Source organism: Falco rusticolus, chromosome 20 (assembly GCF_015220075.1).
Source record: "Falco rusticolus isolate bFalRus1 chromosome 20, bFalRus1.pri, whole genome shotgun sequence".
In the NCBI taxonomy this organism is placed as follows: domain Eukaryota; kingdom Metazoa; phylum Chordata; class Aves; order Falconiformes; family Falconidae; genus Falco; species Falco rusticolus.
This window is the reverse complement of record NC_051206.1, coordinates 736,196-759,058: the sequence shown is the minus strand read 5'-3', so window position 1 is coordinate 759,058 and position 22,863 is coordinate 736,196. Positions and strand designations below refer to the sequence as shown.

General features: G+C 41.3%; 2 protein-coding genes across 2 annotated transcripts in view; both read left to right on the top strand.

The window, feature by feature from the left end:
- Positions 1-208: 208 nt before the first annotated feature.
- On the top strand, positions 209-3,578 carry GKN1 (gastrokine 1). The gene is given in 6 exon segments (XM_037371849.1): positions 209-306; positions 421-460; positions 784-912; positions 1,106-1,214; positions 3,195-3,323; positions 3,574-3,578. Coding segments are annotated over 6 exon segments (510 nt in total).
- An 8,460-nt stretch (positions 3,579-12,038) lies between these two features.
- The window catches only part of ANTXR1 (ANTXR cell adhesion molecule 1), a 111,270-nt gene continuing 100,445 nt past the window's right edge, over positions 12,039-22,863 (top strand). The window contains exons 1-3 of the mRNA XM_037371756.1: positions 12,039-12,481; positions 21,651-21,722; positions 22,570-22,641. Coding sequence (XP_037227653.1) covers positions 12,330-12,481; positions 21,651-21,722; positions 22,570-22,641 — 296 coding nt within the window. The 5' untranslated portion in view covers positions 12,039-12,329. The remainder of the gene's footprint in view (positions 12,482-21,650; positions 21,723-22,569; positions 22,642-22,863) is intronic.

The following is a 22,863-nucleotide window of genomic DNA, read 5'->3' as shown; positions in this document are numbered from 1 at the left end:
CTCACATATTTAAGACAAATTCAAGATGCGGAAAGAATCTGATTTGTGAGGAAAAATATTTTTTTTTTAACACCAAAATAGATATTCTAATTTGAGACATCGACAGAGGTATAACACCAGTCTTTCGGGAAAAAACCCACAACACTTCAACAGCTGTAAATTAATAAAGCTGGAACAGCATAAACGTGCCAGGGGTGCTGCGGCCACCATGACTGAGGCAGAGCGGCCCCAGCTCCCGCCACCAGCGCCTCAGCGGCGTTTTCCCGCCTTTTTTCGTGTCCCCGCCACGGCCCAGCGGCGCCTCAGGCCCCTCCCGCCCGACACCGCAGCAGGCCCCTCAGCAGAGCCAAGGCCTTTTGTTCCTTCAGCAAAGAGTTAATTCCTGTCGGGTTGCATAATTTTCTCCAGGTTTTGCTTCAGGTTGTTCTCCTCTGCCCAGTGGCGCCACAGGTGGGCGACGGTGAGTGCCGACTACTCCCCAAGGAGCACCCGCATAAACCTAGGGTTTTCTCCACACAAATCCATACAAGCGCAGTTAACTTGTGAAGAACCAAGATTATAACTACCCTTTGGTGTAAGGCTATGTATCAAAAGTGGCCCTTTGGACTTCCAGACTCAGTGAAACTGAGACCAGAATTTCACATAATATCACACTTGCAGCACTGGTCAGGAGTTATTTTTATATATATTAAACACCCCCCCCCCCCCTTTTTTTTTATAAAAAAACCCCACATGCTAGATTCCAGTTGAAAAGTGATGTTTAATTTTGTTTTCTAATTTCAGCAGATGGAAATACACAAGTCATTGCTGCTGGAGGCCACCAAACTGACCATCACCAGGGAAACACACGTGGCAACTATTGAGCAAAAGAATGAGCAGAAGTCATGGAAAACCATTTGGAACTACAGCATGGTAAGTAGTAAGGAGCATGCTTTTTCAGAAAACGTACAAGGAGACGAGCTTCCATAAAGCTGACCAAAACACAGGACTTGTAACATTTTGAGTCCAAGTTTTAGGGTGTTTATTGCTTTTTTAACACAGATTTTATTCTAGTCTGAATTATGGAAAACCTGAATTCCTAGTTGTCAATAACTTTATTTTACAGGGCCTTATTGCAAGCAAAGTGCTGCCAGAGAGAATTTGCATAATTTCCACAATGAACAGAAATGAGATCCCCAGCTTGTATGCACTTCCTGAACTGTCCCGAGAGCAGGGTAAGATTAAAAAGGAGTAGTTACTTGTAAAGTTGTACAGTAATGCAAAGTAAACCGATGTCAGAGACATTGCTATTTTCAAAAGCTTTTAAACCAACAGTTACTTTAAAAGCCATTTAGATCACACCATTGATTATGAAGTTGTATCTATTTCAATTACATTATAAATTAACATAATTCCAAACCTTTGAAAAGTTAGAATACCCTGTTTCAGATACTTGCAGTGGAGGGTTTTCATGTTTTTTCAGTGTTGTAGATAACTTGGATTATTTATTCTTTTAAAACATTATAAGATTGACTGCTTTTGAATACTGTTTTATGTTTAAAGTTTTTAGACTTTTGGCATGGTACTCTTCATAACCTTACATTCTTTGCAGGCAAAAAAATTATTTTTTTTAGACAGCTGTACTTGAGGAAGAATGAATAATCCAGTAACAAAAAAAATATTTAAGATTTCAAGCTTTCAAAACTTTTTCAAAAGAACTAAGCAGAATATTAGCATAAATTCAGCCCACAGAATTAGCATAGACATTAAAAAAAATTAATCTTGGCATAGTAACCTTCTGTTGGTGCTGGCTTCTCTTGAAGTCTGAGAACTGAGTCCTTATAAAAATCCTGGCTTTAAAGGGCAAGAAGGCACGGTGGGGAAGAAAAAGGGGAGTGTTACATAAGTACAGGCTTGAGTAAAACCATTCATTTCTAGCTGTAGTTCCAGGCTTGCTTGTATTAAGGTGCATCTCTGTGCCCCCTGAAGCTTCTCTCAACTCCTTGCTTACCAGCAAGAAGGAAGCATATGGGAGCAGGCTTTCAGGAACCCTCTAATGGAATTCCACCATAATTTTGAAAGCCTGTGTCAATCCCAGTCATCCCCGCTAAGTGGGTCTTGACCCTGGAGTTCATCAAGCTGTTTGGCTGTGCTTTTTCTTTTTTGAGAGGATAAGATTTTCACAAGTGGTAGGATTTTGTTTTTCTGAACAGTAATGTGGCTTGGGAATTTGCCATGGGGATGGTTTTTCAAAAGAAAAAAGAGTAGGTGCATCATTCCCCCTTCCTCTCTATGTATGTTTTCTCTGAGGAAGTTTAGGTCTGCAGGTTGCTAAGAAACAGCTTATATTAGGAAACCTTCAATGGCATCAATTATTTTTGGATAGCAATATCTAAAAATAGTCCTGAGTCATTTCAATATGAAATTACATTTTTCATTTCGGAACATTGCTTTGCAGATGCTGTTGTTCAGACTTCCATTTTCCTTTAGGGCAGAAGAGAGCATCTCTATATTCAGCTGCCTTTCCTCCATATTAATTGTATGAGCCAGAGCAGGTGTTCTGTGGCTGTAGCTGAATAATGAGATACAAACCAGCAGAAAGCCTAGGTCGTAAGAGAAAATATAGGTGTCCAGACAACAGGGCACTTAAGTAGGAAAATATATTTGAAATTCATTTGAAACAAAGCACTCTGGAGCAGTTCAGAAAAAAATGTCCCACTAAAACACTCTCACAGAGGTCGTAAGCCCTACTTAACATTCACACCAAAATGATTTGTATCTGCCAAGTGGTGCTGCTGCCCTCTTTGGTTCCCATTTTAGAAGGCTGAATGAATAGACTTCTCCTTCCATGCTTCCATGTTACACCCAAGTACCTCTAGAGTAAGAGGTTAGTGACTGAGGAAATACTTTTGTGGGAGGTCTGTGCTAAAATACCGACTGCAGTATCCCTCTTGTTCAGCTGTTTAATGGAGTTTCCAGTTCTCTTTAACCTCCCTCCACCTTGACTCCTGTAGAAAGATCTGTCATAGGAGCTGTCTTCAATGCTTGCTAATGGTCCCTGAGTCACACAGGAGGTTAAAAGACTGTACTAAATACAATTGAGTAAACCACCGAGCACCAAGTCATCATTCCAGAAATAGGAATATGCATAGCATTAAATGGATCCAGGCACTGATTTTGCTGAATGATGTTATTTGATGTTTAGAACCTGAAAGGTGAAAGACCACCTGCAAAGGAGATGACATTCATCTACAGCAGATTCATCTATAACCTCTAGTCTTATGGATTTGACTTCTTCATGATGTGCAGAGGTGTCCCCACCTACCTTGCTTGTGAAGTTCATGGTGAGTGCAAGCAAATTAATTATGTCTGTAACTAACCAGGGGGGGTTGGTTTTTTTTCCTTTGGAATAATATGCAAATGCTGCTGTTTCAACTAGAGATGGACACAAATCAAGAACTTCAGGAGTTGCACAAAGGGTTCAGGACTGGGGCAGTGTTGAGTCACCACCTCTGTAGATGATCTGATCCAAACCTTTACTACTCCTTTTAGTAAAGTTTAAGGTTGCTTAAATTTTGGCCCAGAATTTTTCAGATTGACCTCATCTGTAATGGCAAGGTAAAGAAAAAAGGTAGTCCTGAGTACCACTGTCCTTCAGTTCAGAGATTGCTGGTACGTTTACCAAGGAATCCCAACAAACACTTGTGTTTCACAGTACTAAGCCAAGTTGCTTCATTCCCTATAGGTTTTTCAGAGGTGAAATGATCACATTACCTAGGAGTTTAAGGACCTACACTTTGTAAGATCCTTTGATAACATCAAAGCTGGATAGGGCCTCTTGACTAGCACTAGCATAACCATTTGATGCAGAGAAATATGTGCTAACAGTGTAGAGTGTAAGAGTGCCCCTCTGTACTGGAAAACCAAAAGACTATTGAATAGCATGTCTTTGGGCTCATTAATTTTTCAGTTAAAGATCCAGTTGCGTTTGGTGACTGCAAAAGAATCTTTCAGTCATACATATCAAATATTTCTATTGCAGCAATTATTAAAAACTGAGCAATAAGAATGCACTGTTGTGGAATGCCAGCTATTGCTATGGAGACTAGTGTACATCAGGTGTGTTGCTGCAGGTGCCATAATCGTATTTTGATGACTTGCAACGTAATTTCTTGTACTGTGGGGGGGGGGGAAAGAAATTATTTTAAAATATCTATAAAGGAACTAAGTTTTACTTAAGAGGAGTTAATCCTGAAGCGCCAAAGTACTCTGAGCCCTAATGCAAGCTGATTGTCTGTAAACACTGTCATGAGAAAGAGCTCTACAGATCAGGCACAGGATGTTGCATTCTGACACAGCAGCATTTCCACCTACTAGTTGCTTGTTTTGATAGTGGCTTTGATACTTGAGATGGCTCAGTTTGGTTAAAAATGCAAGTGCAGTATGCTGGGTATTAAGGCTGCCAATCAATGCACAGATCACTTAACACCATCTTAGGTATGACCTTAGGGTAATTTATTTTTCTTTTCTTGTATTTAAAGGACCCCAATACACATAGGTCAAAGACTACCATGCGTTAAACTTGATGTCCTGCAACATCTGGGCTTCAGCTACTGTCACGCCAATACGTAGGCCTGAAAATCTTACCTTTCTTGAACTAAGCACAGCTGCCTAATAGCTGCTGCACAAAGCCAACTGTGATACTGTTCTTCCCTCACATTTCCTCTTCAAAAGTTTTGTTCTTGATGATTCAGGTGCTGAAACAGATCAATTGGTGACCGTATCTTTCAATTAAAGACGTTTAGCATCAATGAACTCTGGGTAGTTTGTTATTCCTATACTCTTTATCATCTGTGAACCCATCCAGAAAAATATTTTGATTGCATGTCTTGTACCCCTCTTAAGCCCTTCAAATGCTCTTTTAAAAAAGTCTGCTCTTAACATAGGGCACACCCGCAGGGGTGGGCAAGCGCCAGTGTGTGTACAGTACAGATAAGGCATACAGAGTTAAAACTTCCTTTCCCTTCTCAGGGAAAGATGTCTCGCATGAAAAATCTTTATTCATGTTGCCTGAAAGGTAGAAAGAAAGAAGGACAATGCAACAAATTTGCCCTTTTCAAGGGAAGAGGAGTGTAATTTGTAGGATTTACAGAGTTGTTCTGTTGCTAAAACAGAGTCCTCTTTTTTTTTTTTTTTTTTTTTTTTTTCCAGTGCATAGCAAGGACTGGCTAGAGGTATCCCATTGAACACTCTGGTGGGTGGAGCTTTGCTTCAAAGATGCACATGCAATATAAACACAATTATTGATGCACATAAGACAGTGCAAGATTCCCAGCTGTCTCCTCCCAAATGCCTCTAACTCTGCCTTGAAGATGAAAAACAGGCAGGCTTAGTTTTTCTTCCATAACGCTGCAATGGCACCATAAAAGGAGATGAAAGATTTATTCCATTTATGCTGCCAGGGACGTGTAGAAAGAGTCTGCACTTTACTGATCACTAGTCTCGGAGTGTCTGTATGTCCACTCTTCCAGTAGTATAAATTTGACATGAATCAAGCTAGGAATACAGTAATGTTTCTGCTGAATTAACAAGGGCATTTGACAAAGTGTTTATGTCAGATTTGTCAGTGCTAGGCTGAAGACAAACAATCCCCTATCTACTGTGATCCAGCATGAAACTTGCTGTTACAAAGTTAACCTTTTTTTTTGAACAAGTGGGGACTGAAGGATGCATTTATCTTGGACTGTTGTCACCCAGCAACGGTTTTCACCTCCCTGATCCTGCAGCGGACACCTAAACTCAAATATGTTACATGGTCAAGCCACTGTCAGAGAAGAATCAAAACTTTAGAGACTAAGAAGCCAATCCCAAACATTTGAGAGTAGAGAAGTTTCAAGGGGAATTAAAGTACTTTTTTTTTTTTTTTTTTCCCAGCAAGGCAAGGTCACTGTTGCTCAAAGCTTTTAAAAATAAGATTGAGCTCTTCTGTTCTAACAAAAAGGACAGGGTGGCCTGGGTTATCCAGGTGAATACAAATCTGTCTTTAAGAGGAATACCGGCCATGCAATGTCCCTCAGTTTCTATTTCCCTCTCACTGATCCCCAGAGGCTTTATTCTGTGAGCAGTTTGAAAGGATATGGAGTTCACTTAGGCACATCTCAGGCAAAAGCATCGGAATTATCTGGATTAGCATACATCAGTCCTAGCAGAGGAGACAGACAGTAGTTTGTTGCTGCTAGTCTCCTTCCTTTTTGGTATTACACAAGCTCTTTTAATTCCTTCATACACCATCAGTTCTCATTTTGCTCAGGCTGAGGCTAAATATGACAGAAGAACTGAAGTTTAGGAGGGATTTTTGCTTATTTTTAGTCATCATACAGTATCCTAACAAAATCTTTCAGCTTTTGCCATGCCCCACTTTGCCTTCATATTGGCATTTCTTTAACTCCCTTTCCAGCAGGGACTGGAAAAAACTTTTTGGTAGTAGTATGTGCTTCTTTAATACCAAACATACACAAGCAAAAGAAAAGGAAACTTCAGCCACCTAGAAAACTAAAGAAACTCTTCAGCAGCAACAAAAATACCCGTCTTTTGCTTACTGCAAAATTGTAGTACAAGCAGTCTGAAGAAACAAAGGTGAGGCAAGGCCTCAAATAAATCTGATGCTTCAATAGAAACTTTATTGCTTGTTGGAGCTGTTATAGGTCTTGTTACCCCAGCCTAGAGTCTCTGCCTGCCAGCACACCCCCACAGCATATGTACACATTTGCTTCACACTGCTGGGATGAGAGTTCTGAAGAACAGCAAGAACAACCTCACTACAAATCTTCCAGCCCCTGCCATCCTCCCGCACAGAGGCAGGTTACAGTGGTCCGGCAGGTGACATTTAATGGCAGAGCAGTGCATGGTGGATGTCCACAAAGCCATCTTCCAGGATCTGATATGCAATGATTTGGGATTTTAGAGAATCACAGTTGCACTCTGCATATACTCTTCCGCATTTTGTCCCATAAAATCTAAAGCATGTGCTAATAAGTGCAGTACTGAAGACAGTAGGCAATACTCAATCAAAGGAGATCTGTAAGCGTGATTAGAAGCAGGATAATTTGACAACACGGTGCAGGCTGAAGAGGGAGAAGTTTTCCCTTCATCACTCCAGTCCAAACTCCAGGCTGGAGCACACATCAGTATAACTAACTCCTTCCAACAAAAGTCTTCGAGGAAGAAGAGGATCAGTTAAGATACAATGTCTTGCCTCATAGATAAATGGTCACATTCTCCATGTTTACAGCGCTTTGAAAAAGGCAGGTCAGACACTGCAAAGCCAACAACACCCTAGGATTTGTTTTTAAATCCCACAGGATTACGTGAAATTCAGTCAGTAAATCTGAATCTTGCATTCTGTGCAGCTCTGCTCCCTCCTGCTGGGCGTGTGTGCTTATCCTTTTGCCTTAGAACCAGTGGAAACCAAACTGCAGAAGATCCTAATATTCATTTAAACAAACAGTGCTTCATCAGTGCTGTTTGCATATTCACTTGCTCAAAGTTAAATGCACGTTTCTAGATAATTGTTGTTACTTTGGACTTAATTATTTCAAAATTCATGAACTTTAATTTCTTCAGGGGGTTAATTACTGCTGTCTAAAAGTTAAATGCATGTTTCTAGATAATTGTTGTTACTTTGGACTTAATTATTTCAAAATTCATGAACTTTAATTTCTTCAGGGGGTTAATTACTGCTGTCTAAATATCTGATCAAATTGGATGGACTTGTGAGTCACAGGGGACTGAGAATCCAGGCACCTATGCTGTGGTTTGAACTCGGTCATTAGAGCATTCAGAGTTTTGAGCTCAGGTTCTTAGAAAATACTTTTAACAGAGTGATTTCATTTAAGAAGAGAGGTCAAAGTCAGCCACCCAATTTTCAGAAATGCTGAAAACTGGAAACCTCCAATGATTTCCTCAACATTTGTTCCAAACTCCAGATCAGTGGGAACCAGGCTGATCACCTTTGTCTAAATTCAATTAGAGAGAAAAATACCACTAATGATAGATGCCCCTTTGAGTAAACTGGGCTGCATTTTTTCTGGCTGTAAGTGAATGTAAAAGACACACCTGCAGAGGTGCTGCAAGGATGCTCTAGTGTTGGCAGAGTGCTTGGAAATGGTTAAAGGCAAACAAAAGCAATATAGATGTGATGCTGAGCAGAGGAGGGAAGGTTGCCAGGATGTGCATAGCCTTATTACACAGCCCTGTTTTCCTACGGCACTAACCAAAGGGGACAACAGCTCATCTGGCTGCGCCCCTGCTCCTAGGCAGCTTTAGGCTTTAATTTAGAAATTAAAAAGCAGGCAAATGCATGGCCTTCTTTAGATTGTGGTAGAAATATTCCCTATACCATATTTTCTCCTATTTTATTTAATACATTACAAGCATTATATTTTCATCTGTATACTTAGCTTAGTATTCCTCTTCAGGAAGAGGTTACATACCTATAGCAGCCCTTGTTAAAAAAAACACCAGTGGAATGAACTGTAATGACCAGAAAAATGACGCAATACTGCCTTACATGTTGCAGGAGACACAAATAAAATCAAAGCAAGGCAAAACCACATAAAAGCAAGAGACAAGGGTGTTATTGATCTCTTGAAAAAATAGAGCAAGCCAGGGAAGAAAAAAGCCTCCTTGGCCACTGGGTGTCAGCCGGGAGTTACACGTTGTACAGCTGAAATGTAAAGGCAGACAACTCATACCGAGACATCTGTTCTATACCACATAAGACAGTGTAGCTCTGCTAATACTAGCAGGGCTGTGCTGAATTACACCATTTGAAGATAAAGACATGTCCTTAAACTCACTGGCTACACTGACGACATGGAAGGAGTTCGTGTGCAGTGATAATATATTTGTGATAATAACATTGGTCAGTGTAGGCAATTTGTGACATCTTGATTATCCATCCAGTGCTGCAACAGCTTCCTGCAGTGCCATGAAAGCCAGCGAACACGATTTTGAGATCTTGACAGAAGCCATTATCCACCATCCAGATCAGACCTTTGCGAGCCAAAGGGAACCACCCCCAGACTCCCAAGTGAGTGCTCACAGACCCACCCTGTGCTATGCCTCGCCTACCAGCAGCACCTCTGCTACCACAGACTGACAGAACCAGCTTCTTCCAAGCTGTGAGTTCCAAAAAAAGTTGCGTAAAGGACTAGATGATAAAACAAGGAAACCTACTGATACCACTTCCCCCATCATTTACATATACAAATTCCAGTCACACACCAAGGGCATCAGTTGGTGCTTAATTAACCATTGAAGTGCTGTATGCAATTTAACCAGCATTTTTTATTGTATGTATGCATGTATATATAATGTATTATGCATGTATATATAATGTATGCTGTATGCAATTAAAACTTTACTTCTTATCTCTTTTGCACAAAGAATACAGCACACCCAGTCTCTCCAAGAGTCGTTAGGTCTTTCACACAAAACCCTATAGTATTCATAATATTTTTATTTCTAACATTTTTAGTGAGGGAGGAACAGACAGACATTTCAGTGCCTGTGGACAATTCCAGTCCTGTGTCTCACATGAGCTTCCTTTTATGGAGCTGCTTTTCTCAGAGTGTTGATGCTGCTATTACCGCCAGATCATGAACAGACACATTTGTGAGACAGACACACGAAGAGGACTAGCCTTGAAGAAAGTCAGTGTTACAGCATGGTGTTTCACTTTGTCAGCAGCAACCTCCATCTCAGAGTGCTCTAAGCTTCATCTGATGCCTCATTCCTTGGCTTTTTCCCAAGCTTTCCTGGGCCTTCTGTCAGCCTGAATCTACAGCTACATAGAATCTGATCTCTTCCTCCATTCCCCCTCCTTTCCCTCTGCTAGCTTCAGGCCAAAGATATTTTCCTGAGGTACAGCCTTTTTCTTTTCTAACCTCTACATATTTGTTTATCTCAGGGCCAGTCAGAGACAAATGGAAGAAATCAATCTGCTTTTCATCTTTAGGCAGACACAGGTCAAAAGCTAGTGACAAGTGATGAGATACTTTATCTGGCTGTGGCAGGAGTCCTAGCCATACCTCAGGTCTAAGGCTGGCCCTAAGTACTTTTCCAAAATTTCTCAAAAACAGCATATCAGTCCCCAGAAAGGAAGCTTTTCTTCTACCCTTCCTATTTTTACATCCTCCCACTCACTTTAACATACCAAAGAAGAATCCACACACTAGTCTCATCCCCTTCCTTAGGGCAGTACAGCAATCAAATACTGACCTATTGCATAACCCCAGGGTTTGGGCAATTCAAGCTTCATAACTATAAACATTTTTGCTTCAGAGCATCCATATAACACTTCAAAATCACCAGACCCTACTTGTTCACCTAGCACAACCCTGCACTTAGACACCAACTCACAGTACTGAAGGGCCAGATCACCCAGATATGTAGACCAGGAGGTGGCAGCTCCTCCCGTTTTCACAGTGACCCCAAAAGCAGCACCTGTCCTCACATCCTGCCCACCCAGGGCTGGTGCACGTGCCAGCCCTCAGTTTGGGAAGCATCACAACAACCTCAGCAAAGCCTCTCATACACCTCTCTGACATTGTGCTTTATTTTTGTTCATGGTAGGAAGCCTGATTCCCTGACATGGATCTTCTGCCTATGCAGTAAGGAGCTGTATTACTACTCTCCTTTCAGACTAAGAGGTAACTGAAAGACTCACACCTGCACTCCCAACTTCTCTTGAGTTTAGGTGTGGAAGCCCAAAATATCCATTTATTAAACAACTGATCATGCTCCTGTCTAGCCCTAGAGAAGCTTTAACTTCCAAGGGATCTCCACTTGAGGTTTGATCAGGATTTGACATCAGGACCAAGGAGGTACCATTTGTCCATGTCTCTCTCTGTATTACTCACATTAGAGGAGATGGAGCTGGTGTACTTGCTGAGCATAGCCAGGTGTGGGAGGGAGAACACTCCCAAAATTTTAATCATCAACGCAGCAAAGTGCCCGACTAATTTGTAATGCCAATGTTTCCACTTCTGTCAAAAGTCTATCGTCATGCTGTTTGTCATTTTCTCTTGAAACTTACCCTGCTGGTCTTCCTGATCTTTCCTCAGATTGATTGTTTTTGCTAAGAATATTTTAAAGACAAAATTAACTCTTTAGGCAATGAAGAACAGCTTGAAAGCCTGACTAAAGTGCACTTGCATCCCACGTCAGAAAGCTGACCTGGTCCCTCTGCACTTGATGCAACACCTGAAGCTGTTCTGCTAAGCAGCAGTTACACTCAGAGAACAGGTGTGTTACAACCTGAGGGGATTTGAGAGGGAAGGCCAGAAGCCCCTGCTTCTGGGATCTCTACTTTAGCTCCTGTTGGTATGGGGGTGGTGGTGCTTTGACTGGACAATGCTTTTGAGCTGTCCTGTTCAGGTTTTAGAGCTTCTGGTGCTGTTTGTAGAAGGAGACAAAAAATACAAATGTAGTTGAAGTTAAATTTGCCAGCAAGTTTTCTTGGAAGGAGGAGGGTTTAGGCTCTAGTGGCTGAAATGAGTTTGCTAAGGATGGTAAAAGGGGGAAGCCCGTTTCATAGGCACAGACACTGCTTGATGTTTCTTGTGACTGAAAAAATACGAGGGATGAAACCTGGTGTGGCTTGTCACTTTAACATTTGTGAAGCTACTGCAGGTTTTTTAAAGTCTTCAAACTCAGATGTTGCCTACGTAGGAAACAAAGATATCTCGGCGTGGTGCTGTGTGACTGCTGTAAGCAAAACGACTTCTACGATCATACCTAAAGCTGCTGTGGTATGTTTAGTACAGTCGGTGCACGAATGATGTGCTTAAAATCAGACTCCCGTCAGCTTGAGTTTTCGCCACAAGGTGGCATTCTCTGAGCTTTTTTTTGCTAAGGGAAAAGTAAAACTTCCCATCCTTAATAATAACAATAATAATTAAGGAATGAAAAAAACCCTCAAACCCTCCCTGTATTTTCTGGAGTCTGTGACAAAGCAAGATTTGTTAGAAGGCTGCTCCTGCTCTTGCAAAACAATGGTGCTGCTTTCAGAGAGCTGCAAGTAAGACTGAGGGTCAAGTCCCTTTAAAAAAAAAAAAAGTGAAATACAGTATTGTGCATCTTGAAATCTGAAACCAAGAAACAGAAGTGCAAGGGAAACAAGGGGGAAAGTCTTGCAATTCCTGAGGACAACTGTTACAAGTGGAGTTTTAAGGAATAAAATATACACATATACATTTAAAGGTCATTGAATGGCTTTTGTGGAGAAACCTGTGAAATAAAGGAGCCTTGGAAGAAGAGATTTCTTTTTCTCCTCCTCTGTGGATATAATGGCCATTGCAAAGCAAAGCATCTTGAGATTTGGCTTCAAATGTCTCTTCCTAGCAACTTTTATGCTAGCCTGTGATGGACAAGGTGGAAAGAGAGAGAATGGTGGTCCTGCCTGTTACGGAGGATTTGATTTGTATTTCATTCTAGACAAGTAAGTCAGATCTACTCTGTTCTTTCTCGAAGAAATCTTTCTCTAGGTATGAACCGGAATAGCATATACTGATACCAAGGAGGTTTTCTTTGGATTTTGGTTTTGTAGAAGTCCCTGTGTCCCAAGGGACCTGCAAAACTCCTTACTACTCTGGCTTTGTTTTCGTTGTGGTAACTTTTTTGGTAGGTCTAGTATATAATCCCATTGTGCTGTGTAAATCGAATTGTTGTAAGTTTTGCTGTGGCTGATATAGAAGCTTTATTGTGTACTTGACCCTGCAATTTCTTAAAAGAGTGGTTGGGAGAAGGGCAGCACCCTGATCACCTCTGATTTCCCTGTGAACCGTGAAGGTTGAGGCACTCATGAAAGCAGGGGTTGGAGAGTTATTATTAAAGGCATTAATTCTGTAGCTGAAAACGTGGAGGAAATGCTCGCCTGCCTGGAGGTCTGCTTCTGTTACCGCTTGCTCCTTAGCTCTGTATGTTCCAGAGCAAAAACTTGCAGGTAAAGACCCAGCTCTGAGAGGTGGCTACTCCGTTTGAAAGGGTCTGATTTTAGCCCTTGTGATGGAAAAGGACTAGAGTGCTCATTTAAGGAGAGCTTTGTTTTCTCTACACTGAGTCACACTTTCTTTGTTTCCTGTTAATCAAATGCATATTTTGACTGTTTATACTGAAGATGACTACCTATCTCACTTTTTTCATCACTAATTGTGATAGTGTCATCTTCTTGGCACTGGTAAGTTTGCTTCTTTGCAGGCCTTCAGGTTGTAGATGGAGCAATGTGAAACAGATATGTGCTGAGCTTTGGAAAGTTTCATATTGAAGCAATACAACAATTTACGCAAAAGTATTAAAAAGTACTAGCTAAAATGATTCTCCTAATTTTCTTGATTAAAAACAGTTATTTTGAACCAAAGGTTTGGAAATACTGGAGTATATGCATGCCAGAGCCATGGTACTGACATTATTAACCATAAATTTCAGAGACAGGAAAGTATTTGCAAGTTGCCAAAAGTGCTCACACATGAAGATTTCTGACTGATCCTCTTGAGTGTTTTGCAGTAGCTCCTACATTCCGCTAGTATAAATTACTTGGAATTACATAACACTTTATTACAAAATACTGGGTAAAATGTAAGACTGAGACATTGGCTCCTTTAGTGTGCCAGTTGTCCTAACACTCCAAGGGAAAGGTATTTTTTTTTCTTTTACTTTATTCAGTGGAAAAATATACCTGTCTAGGGCATTTTGTTGCTTTGGCTGTTCAGTTATTAGTCGGAATACTTCTATTGCTACATGTAAAAGAAGAAAACCCACCCAAAACCAATGGAGCATGATTTGTACTGCAGACAGCTTTTACAAACTGTATTTCTCTGAAAGCTGAAGCAGGATTGAAGGTTTTCTCAAATCTGACGGTTGTGTGTGTTATACCTCTGAGCTAACATGATTTTAACAGCCACTTATTTCAAGTTCTGTGCTGTCCTGTTAGTCAGAGGCATGACTTTCTAGCCTTGCTCAAGAGATTATGAATTTAGGTGGAAATGAGGCTTGGCACAAACTTTCAAGTAGGCAGGCTTACCTTGGTGTATGTATCAAGGTATTCAACAAAAAGTCCTGCTTTGACAGTTGCAGGATTCCTATTTCAGGGATTTTTCTAGTGCAGAAAAGAACTGGATCTGATGTAAAAATTTCCTTGCTCACCAGTGGAATTTGGAGGAGAGTTATGGTGTTTAAGCTACTAGTGTGTACAGTATACTGTGGACCTGATTGTTTAGCCTTACTTTGATGAAAGGCTTACTGTGGTCGAGTAGGTTATCCCATATCCTTTGGCTTTAAAACTTTCTTTTATTCCTTAGAGGCTAAGATGAAGGTCTAAAAAAACGTGTGTCTTATTTAGCCTGGGTTTTCTACCTTCTAATTGTCCAGAGAATGTTTTCAAAAATGCTGCTTGCAGTCCTGAATGTGGAGAGAGGCCTCCAGGCAAACTATGGAACAGATATGGAATAGATTCAGGTTTGCAATAGCTCTAAAAATGATCAAAATTATTAAAAGTGATAAAGAAAACTGAAGGAGAAGACATGTAGATTCTTAAAAATGAAATATTAATTTCAGTGGTGGAAGAAAGCCATTAAAATATTAAGCAACCTACTTTCTGGTATCAAAGGAGTAATATAAAAAACAATAAACACGGCCCTGGCAGTCACTAGTGCTAGAGCCCTCTACTGACCCTTTTGCCTCAGTGCCTGGTTGGATTCAGTGACTTTGTCCATTTAGCGCCCTGGATGCGTGCATCTTGTCGGACGTGTTCCAGCTGCTGCACTGTGCTCTGTCCTGTCACAGACCTGGTTCCTGAAGCGCACTCTGCCCACAGGAAACCCCTTCAACATGAACACGTAGCCCACTGAGGAAGGGGCACGTGTTAGAGGCTGTTCTCCTGGAGTGATGCTTTAGCTCCCTGCAACATTCTCCTTTAGAAGACTCCTGCAAACTTGCTGTGTGAACTGTTGAAGGGAAACCAGGCTTCCTCCAGCTGTCTGCAGACAACTGGAGATGTGACGCCCTGCAGATGGCATGCTGAGAGGACCTCAAGCAAATCTCCCATTTCTGCAGGTCAAGAAAGAGAAGAAAAGCCAGTATTCAGCCATTAAGAAATAATCCTGTTATGCTACGCAGCTTTGATGTGCATGTAACAAACAGAACAAAAGCTTGAATGGTACCAGATATGTTTGCTAGGGTGTGATAGCATCTTTAATCTCTGTGCGTGCACTTGCGTGTCTTTTATCACTTCCAAGAGTTCTCACCAGCTTAGGTAGCACTAGAGAAGGCCTTTCATGCTGTGACCATTGGACCTCGGGCAAGAACAGTAATGTTCCCAAAGTGATGCAAAGACATCCCAGAGGACTGCGGTTTGAGTTGGGCAAACTCCTTGCCAAGTAAAACTGAAGTTGTCTCGCTGTTGTTGTTGCAGTGCCCCAACTTTGGAGGAAACAATGGTTTGTCAGCTCTCTGGAGAATCATTGTTTGACATGCAGCAAACTTAAAAGGATAAAAATAGTACCACACACAGAAAACACCTAACTTGAAATTCTGAGCTGCCTGACAACAGGTTCACTGAAGGAATTGTATTCATGTGAATTAAGACTGGATTAATCCACTTTTCTTGTGCTTTGATAGCAAAACAAAACAAATCAAAAAAAGGTGGAGAGGGCTAAAACTCAAGCTGTATGTTATTTAGAGTATAGTAGTATGCTATTTGCATTTAGGTTATATGCAGAATCTAGTCATACAGGATGCTGAGCATCTCAAAGTGGAGGTCATACAAGGATGAGCCTAGTGTTGTGGAAGCGAAGGCCAGTTTGTCTTGGGAGAATTGCTGAGAGGTCCTAGATGGCATGTCCTTCTGTGTTACTGTGGTGCTGAGGGGTTTCATGGGCTGAGGCTTCCATAGACTGAATGGTACCAAAACATGGCAGAAGATGGTGCCACAGAATTTACAGCCTGAGTATAAGATTCAGGGCCTTCATTAAGAAGGCAGAATGAGGAAGCAGTGAGATGTTGATAAAAAAAGCCAACATTTGTTTTTGCTGTCACTGTCCAGTTATTCTAAATATGTCATCCAGGTGACAAATTAATGAAGACTATGACCCAGCCCCTACCTGACATGGTATCTGCTGCTGTAGTATGTAAATACCTCCCATGAGCACAGCTGGAATATTTAAAGGCAGCTCATAGATTAATTTATTTGCAGGTAGGGAGAAAGGAATAATGATGAGTAAGTCTTCTCAGTAATCTTTTGTTACATCCTCTGTAGGTTAAAGGTGTTATTTCCTATGCTGTTGCCTGTTGTGTGCAAATAGTAGGCATTTTATACCCATGTGCAGAAAACACACAAGGAACCATACATGCGTGAAAGAAAACTTGGCTTTAAAAGATCCTTGGCAAAATGAAGCAAGTAATCCAAGCTGTTTCCTGTGATCCCTTCGTTATTCAGCGAGACAGCTGATCTATTTTTAACCAGATGTCTTGAAGTGAAGCTCCTGCTCTAGAGAGGCTAATAGTTGCTTCTCTGAATCTAGCTTTAGTAGCTGTAGTTACCATGACTTAAACAGGACTAAGTCCAGATCTACACTCAGAGTGTAGAAGAATATAGGGGGCACAGTGGGATGGAAAGCAGGCAGACACTGCATTGCCAGGCAGGGAGACTGACCTACGTGAACCGCTTCTTCCTTGGGAAATGTGAGCCCTAACCACAGGACCCTTACAGAGCTGAGTAATAATCTAGCCGCTCCAATCTGAGGAAATACAAGCCTTTAGTAGGCAATGTAAAATAGAGTGCCTGCAGAAATAGGTTCAAAACAATCTCTGATCTTCATTGGCCTAGTCAGTGATTCCTTGATTGTTTTTCTGGAATCACAGGCCTGAATCCAGATCCAGAGAAACGTATGCATTTGGTTTGGATGGCAGGGAGCTGCAAGTATACGGAGGCGTAGTTTTTATTTTGGCATGAGGGTTGAGGGATGCTAGCAAGGTAGGGTGGAGAAATTTGTGCATTCTTGTATCTTTTTACTTGTTGCCTGAAGGAATGTAATTAACTCCTAAGTCCACTGTAGGCATGTAGGCATGCAATTGCAATGAGCTAAGTTAGCATGTGAAATCCTTACCTGTCAAGACCTGTGTACATGGGTTTTTTTAGCCAGTGGTGAATCTAAGGTTAACTATTCCTTGGTAAAAGGGATGGGTGGGAGCTGTCTTACATCCAGGATTAAGTGTGTGCCCGCAGCATTCTGCGCTTCATCTACTGCTCAATGTAAATTCAGACCATGGTTACTTGTTTATTCATTGGTTTTATAAATATCCTCTGCCAATCAGGGAGAGAAGAATGTTCTTGGACTAAGATTGGACTTAGAATCTCTGAACTGGACTTCTGTAGACCCTGTAACCTCAAACATTTGACAGTAGCTCTGGGGAACTCTCTTATGTGAAGTGTGGTAAAAGATAGTAACATTTCCTCAAAGAATTGCATCATCTCTGTAACATCTTTGTGTTATGTAGTATTTTCAGAATTCCTCCTGAAGTATTTGCAAAGACAAAGGATACTTTTTGGCTCATTTGTGTTATTTTTTAAAGAGCTCAATAAAAAGATGCTGCAAAACTTTTTGGGTCAATGCCACGTCTGGCAGCTATGAGACTTCTTGACATTAGTCCAAAACTGTGGAAGTTTAAGGATAATTTGGATTGACATCAGTCTTTGAATCAGGTGTCTACTTCTGTCAGCTGCAGTGCATGTAACTGGTGTGAAGTCTTTGTATAAGAGTTTGTGGGCTTGATTCTGTTTTCTTCCAGTTTGTGAACTAAATAAAATCACGGGTGTTTTGGGAAGGTGCAGTGACAGAAATGGAAATAAGGAGTCTAAAAAGTGCAGGACAGACAAACTGTAAGAAGGTTTGAGTTGCTGCAGCTTTGGGTTATGGTGCATCTTGTCACAGTGAGCAGGAGAAAAGTACTTGTGGGAGGGTGGGTTTAGCCAGAGTGCGGCTCTCTGTGGCTGGAGAACTGTGTGGAGTGTCTCTTACCCTTACATTTAGTTTAGATGTAGAAAATATCATCACATTTGACCACAGAATGTATCATTCCCTTGTTAAAGGCATGATGGTTTACTTAATCTTAATTTCCATTTATTAGACTTTTCTCCAGCAAGAGAATTTGGCATCCTCACGATGAGCTTTTTCTTAAACTGCAAGTTTGTAGCATCAACCAACCATTCAGCTGCAAAGTGGTGGCTCGCTGATCATCTTGTTTGTCTTTGGGAATGTGAAGAGATAAGGATTTTAAATTTGGCTTTTATTGCCTTACAGTTAGGCTTTAGAAATGCTTGTCCTGCTCAGAGTATTGGCCTGCTTTATGAGAGGCTTTACAAGTGACAAGTGGCTTTTACTGCAGGGCTTCCAAGTAACACAGCTGAAAGCTGTGGAGTTGAAAACTGTAAGCTAATGCTGGTTTTTCAAACCTTCCATTGACTGCAAAAGGTTAGTTTTATTGGTTTTGTCCATTTTATGCCAAGTGAAGACTGTAGGAAATCTGAAGTGTGCTTCAGAAGATGTATTTTATGTATTGGAGGAGTACTTTTTTCTAAATGCAGACCCTGGGCATTTATAGCCACTGGCAGCTGGGCTTGAGTAGATGGAGACTTTAGCTGCAAGTAGGCTGCAAGTTGTCTAGCTGCAGAGGAAAGCTTGCTGCGCTAGAAGGAACAATGTATGGTCAGCAAAAGTGTGAGCCTTCATTTTGGGACCCTTTTATAGCTTGCTTTGGTAGAGATGAGAATAAATGGATTGTAGAGTATTCCAATTGCCCTACTTCAGTGAAAGCAGAAAGCATCCTTTTGTGGGATAGAAAGGGTTTGTTTTTATGATTGTAGCAATGGTAAGAAGTCTCCTTAAAATAGGTGTTTAACATTAACAAGCTCTTGAACTTCAGGTTGTTCCTTTTGTACATTCATAGATGTGTAGGAAGGTTTCACAGAAAAAAAGCTGTAACTTCAGATGCTTGGAGGCTTGTTCCAGAGGGCATAAAGATGGGACTGTTGGCGGGAGAACAGAGTGAGAATGATGAAGGGGAGGTGGTGCAGCAGGAGCTGAAGTCATGCTTTGTGAAGAATTAAACGGCACTGCATACCTGAAAAAACTGCCCAAACAATTTAAAACTGGTGGAACAGCAGTTGCAAAGGCAAACACTTAAGCAGGATGTGCTATTGACTTATTGACTAGCACATGGTTGAATTGAGCTATTGGTTTTTCAGCTTTATTCTGGCAAATGCTGTTTTCAAAAAATGCATGACTTCTCAGAGCCATGGAAAATGACAGGAGTTTTATATGACGACCTACATACCTTATGTGCTCTGTGGCTGGATCTCATTCCCAGCTGCCTTGCTGCAATAGTAATTTTAAGTGACGATCAACTTTTCTTCAGAGGAGAAGAAATAACCATACTTTTGAAAGCTACCGTAGCTTCTAGGGCAGTGTCCTGTTGCAGGTGGGGGTTAGTTAGGGCTTTGTACTGGCAGAGGCTGAGCGCTAAGTTTTCCCTTAACATAAAGTGTAGTACGGTTGTGTTGTCTGATGGCCTGGAGGAGGTTGGTTAGGGTATATGTGTGAAGGGGTCCTGGCTTCACATGTCTGCTACTGGATGGTTGACGAGACGTGAAACTTTAACGAGGTGTACTTTTTTTGAGAGGTGGATATATGGTCTGTAGCAACATACATTTCACTGAAGGAGGCAGTAATTTTTTTATGGTTAACAAAGCCTTGGCTTCATGTGTCTTATAGAGACTGATGCAATCATTGCTATAAAGTCAAGTGTTTCTTTTACAGCTCACCGTAAAAGGCAATAAATACTTATTTTCCAGGCCAGTTATTGGAAATTATTTGGGCTGTTTGGCATTGATGGGAGTGGAGTGCCTGTCATATTCAGGGTCTCAGAGTTATTCCATACATCTCAGAGGAATTTGCACCTGGGGCTGAGCTTGGCATGTCTACGTTCTATCAGTTTGCGGTGTGCATGCAGCGGGAGTTGTTTCTTGTTTGAAAGCAAGTACTGATGTACCTTGCCCTTCATCGGTTCTAAGACAGCGATTTTCCCACTGTCTGTGTGGTTTAATCAGTTTGTCAAGACCCTTGCTACTAGTGTTTCTTTGGCCCTCTCCAATACCTATTTGCATGAAGAACAAGTCATGATTTCAAGTCCTTGTCTGATGAAAGGAAAGAGAGCCCTGAAGCACAATTAACATTTGCTTATGATCAAGTCTCCACTGCAATCTGACCTTTAGAATCATGGACAAAACTGGGGAGCCCTTAAGGTTGTCTTTAAAGTGCATTTGGTATCAACTCCTTTGTGCAACAAGAGCTGGAGAATTCACTGTTTTTCCAGACGGTCTATATGCTTTTGTACCTGTGCAAGGGTCCTCATTGCATGTCATCTAAGGTTGTCTTTGGATATATTGGGGTCATACAGAGAAAGAATGTCTTAAGGTATCACGAAGCAAGTGGGTAAGGCCAAAGTTTTTACTGAATGGCTGCAAATAAAAACCAGGTGTGGGGAGAATGGAAGGAAACGTGTATGACCTGCACAATGTGTTTAGCATGCTTGCTATGCTTATAGGAAGTGAAGTAATGCTCTTTGCAGCCAGGCTGGGGTTGGCGGTACCAGGTGTGCAGTGCCTGGGTGAATCTATTCATGGCTGTTCATTGGCATTCTCACATCTAAGGTAGAACAGAGTCAGGTCTGATGCTTTTTCTTTCTGTGAAGCGAAAAAACCCCACTCTTCTCAAATGCTCATCTTTTCTTCCTCAGGCTGCAGATCACTAAAGCTTCTATTAAAACTAAAATGGTTATTTCCTTTATAAATATTTTAATTGTATTCAATGGATTAAATAAGTGATGACATATTTATTTTCTGATTCTAGGAAGGAATTTTTTCCAATATTAATATTTCAGTGTTCATAGAAGTTTTCATGCTAGGAGGGGCATTTAATGCTGAAAGATGCTGATTAACCTAATTTTTTCCTGGTTCTTAAAGCATAAAGAAGAATAATCCAGTCCTATTATAGTCCATGGTTTATTCTTCTGCAATGCAAAATTAAATTGTTTTGCTTTTAACTGGGGTGTGAATGAATTAGCCAGGACAGTTGGCATGTGGACCTAAGGGGTTTTACTTTTCATAGAATGTAGCACAGTGGTAGAGAAGTTTAATAATCTGTTCCTCCAACTGCATTTTATTCTCAAAATACACTTGAGCTAAAAGCTCTGCGTAATGGTATGGCAAGTGAGTTGGTGGATTTAATCTAAAATACTGTGCAGAGAGATGGGTTTTCACTCATACAGGATTTATTTGTTTAAGGCTGTGCTGAAGGTCTAGCATAACTGCCATATGTTATTGCCAAGTGTAGCCTCAGACACTTGCATGGAGTGTAAATTATTCCTGCTTTTCGAAGTTAAGTAGGAAATGCCATTTACAATTTAATATCTTTTTAAAGGAACAGTGTGGACAGTGAGTGTTAAACAAAAGAAAAAGGAATGACTAGCTGAGCAACGTGTAACAAAACATTAGGCTGGGAAAACTACAATAGCAGCAATTAAACTAATATCGCCTGTAATAATTGTTTCCCTAGATCAGGAAGTGTCCTGCACCATTGGAATGAAATATATCATTTTGTGGAACATTTGGCCCGCAAGTTCATAAGGTAAGAAGCGCTGCTTTGCAGATGAGCGAACGAGGAGGGGTGTGTGTGCCAGCAGCTAGGAGACACACTCTCAGTCACAGTCAAGTAGCACATGCTGCTTCCCACCAGGGGACTTGGGGGGGAGAGACTTCTTAATGCTTTTCTCAGATTATCCCATTGACTGCTTTTCCCCAGATTTCTGTCATGTAGGAGCAGATAAGCTAATAGTTTTCCTTTTTTCCTGCCTGACTTCCATGGATCAAATTGTATTTTTGTGGGGAAGGAATCCACTTGTTTCTGAGACGGCTGGCTACTGCCTGTAGTACAGGAGTTTGGGTCTGCAGGGAGAGGCCTTAGGCTGTAGCTTTCAGGCACTGAGTGACTTGAGACTGGGTGAAAAATCCCCCAGGCCCATGGGTGGAATGTGTTATGATAAACAAAATTGGCCTTCTTTCGTCTCCATGGGGGTACCAGGATGCACTTAAGCCTTTCTTGCTTTAGCAGTCCTAAGGTCATGATGCATGTGCTATTTACATATCAGAAGGAATCCTCATGGTTTGCCTTGACTGGGAAGGCCAAAGGCAAAGCACCTTTTGCTGCTTAGTCTTGTCTTTCATCCTGTGGAGTTGTAACAGCTAGAAATGTTCAAGGCCAGGCTGGGTGGGGATTTGAGCAACCTGGTCCAGTGGAAGGTGTCCATGTCCATGGCAGGGGTTGGATCTAGATGATCTTTAAGGTCCCTTCTGACCCAGACGTCCTTTGATTCTGTGGTAATATAGATAGCAATCTCTGTGTTCGGTGTTAAGCATACGGTAAGCTCTGGTCTGGACCACCAGAATAATTTACTTTTTTTCCTCTCCTTCTCCAGCCCTCAGCTGAGGATGTCCTTCATTGTTTTTTCAACTAGAGGGACAATTCTAATGAGGTTAACAGAAGACAGGTAAGAAGAGGTTTAAAGGTGCACAGCAGCTTTTGTGTCCTTGTAGCTTTTCACCTTCCTTGCTCAATGATTTCCAGTCCACTGTGAGCAGTGTTGTGACACCTTTGTGCTTCTGAATTTGTTTGAATTGCCTGCCCATTTTCACATGTGACACTTGTTCTGCTAGAATGCGTTAAGGTCTCTTAAGGCAGAGGTTGCCTTCTTAATTTTAACTTCTAAATG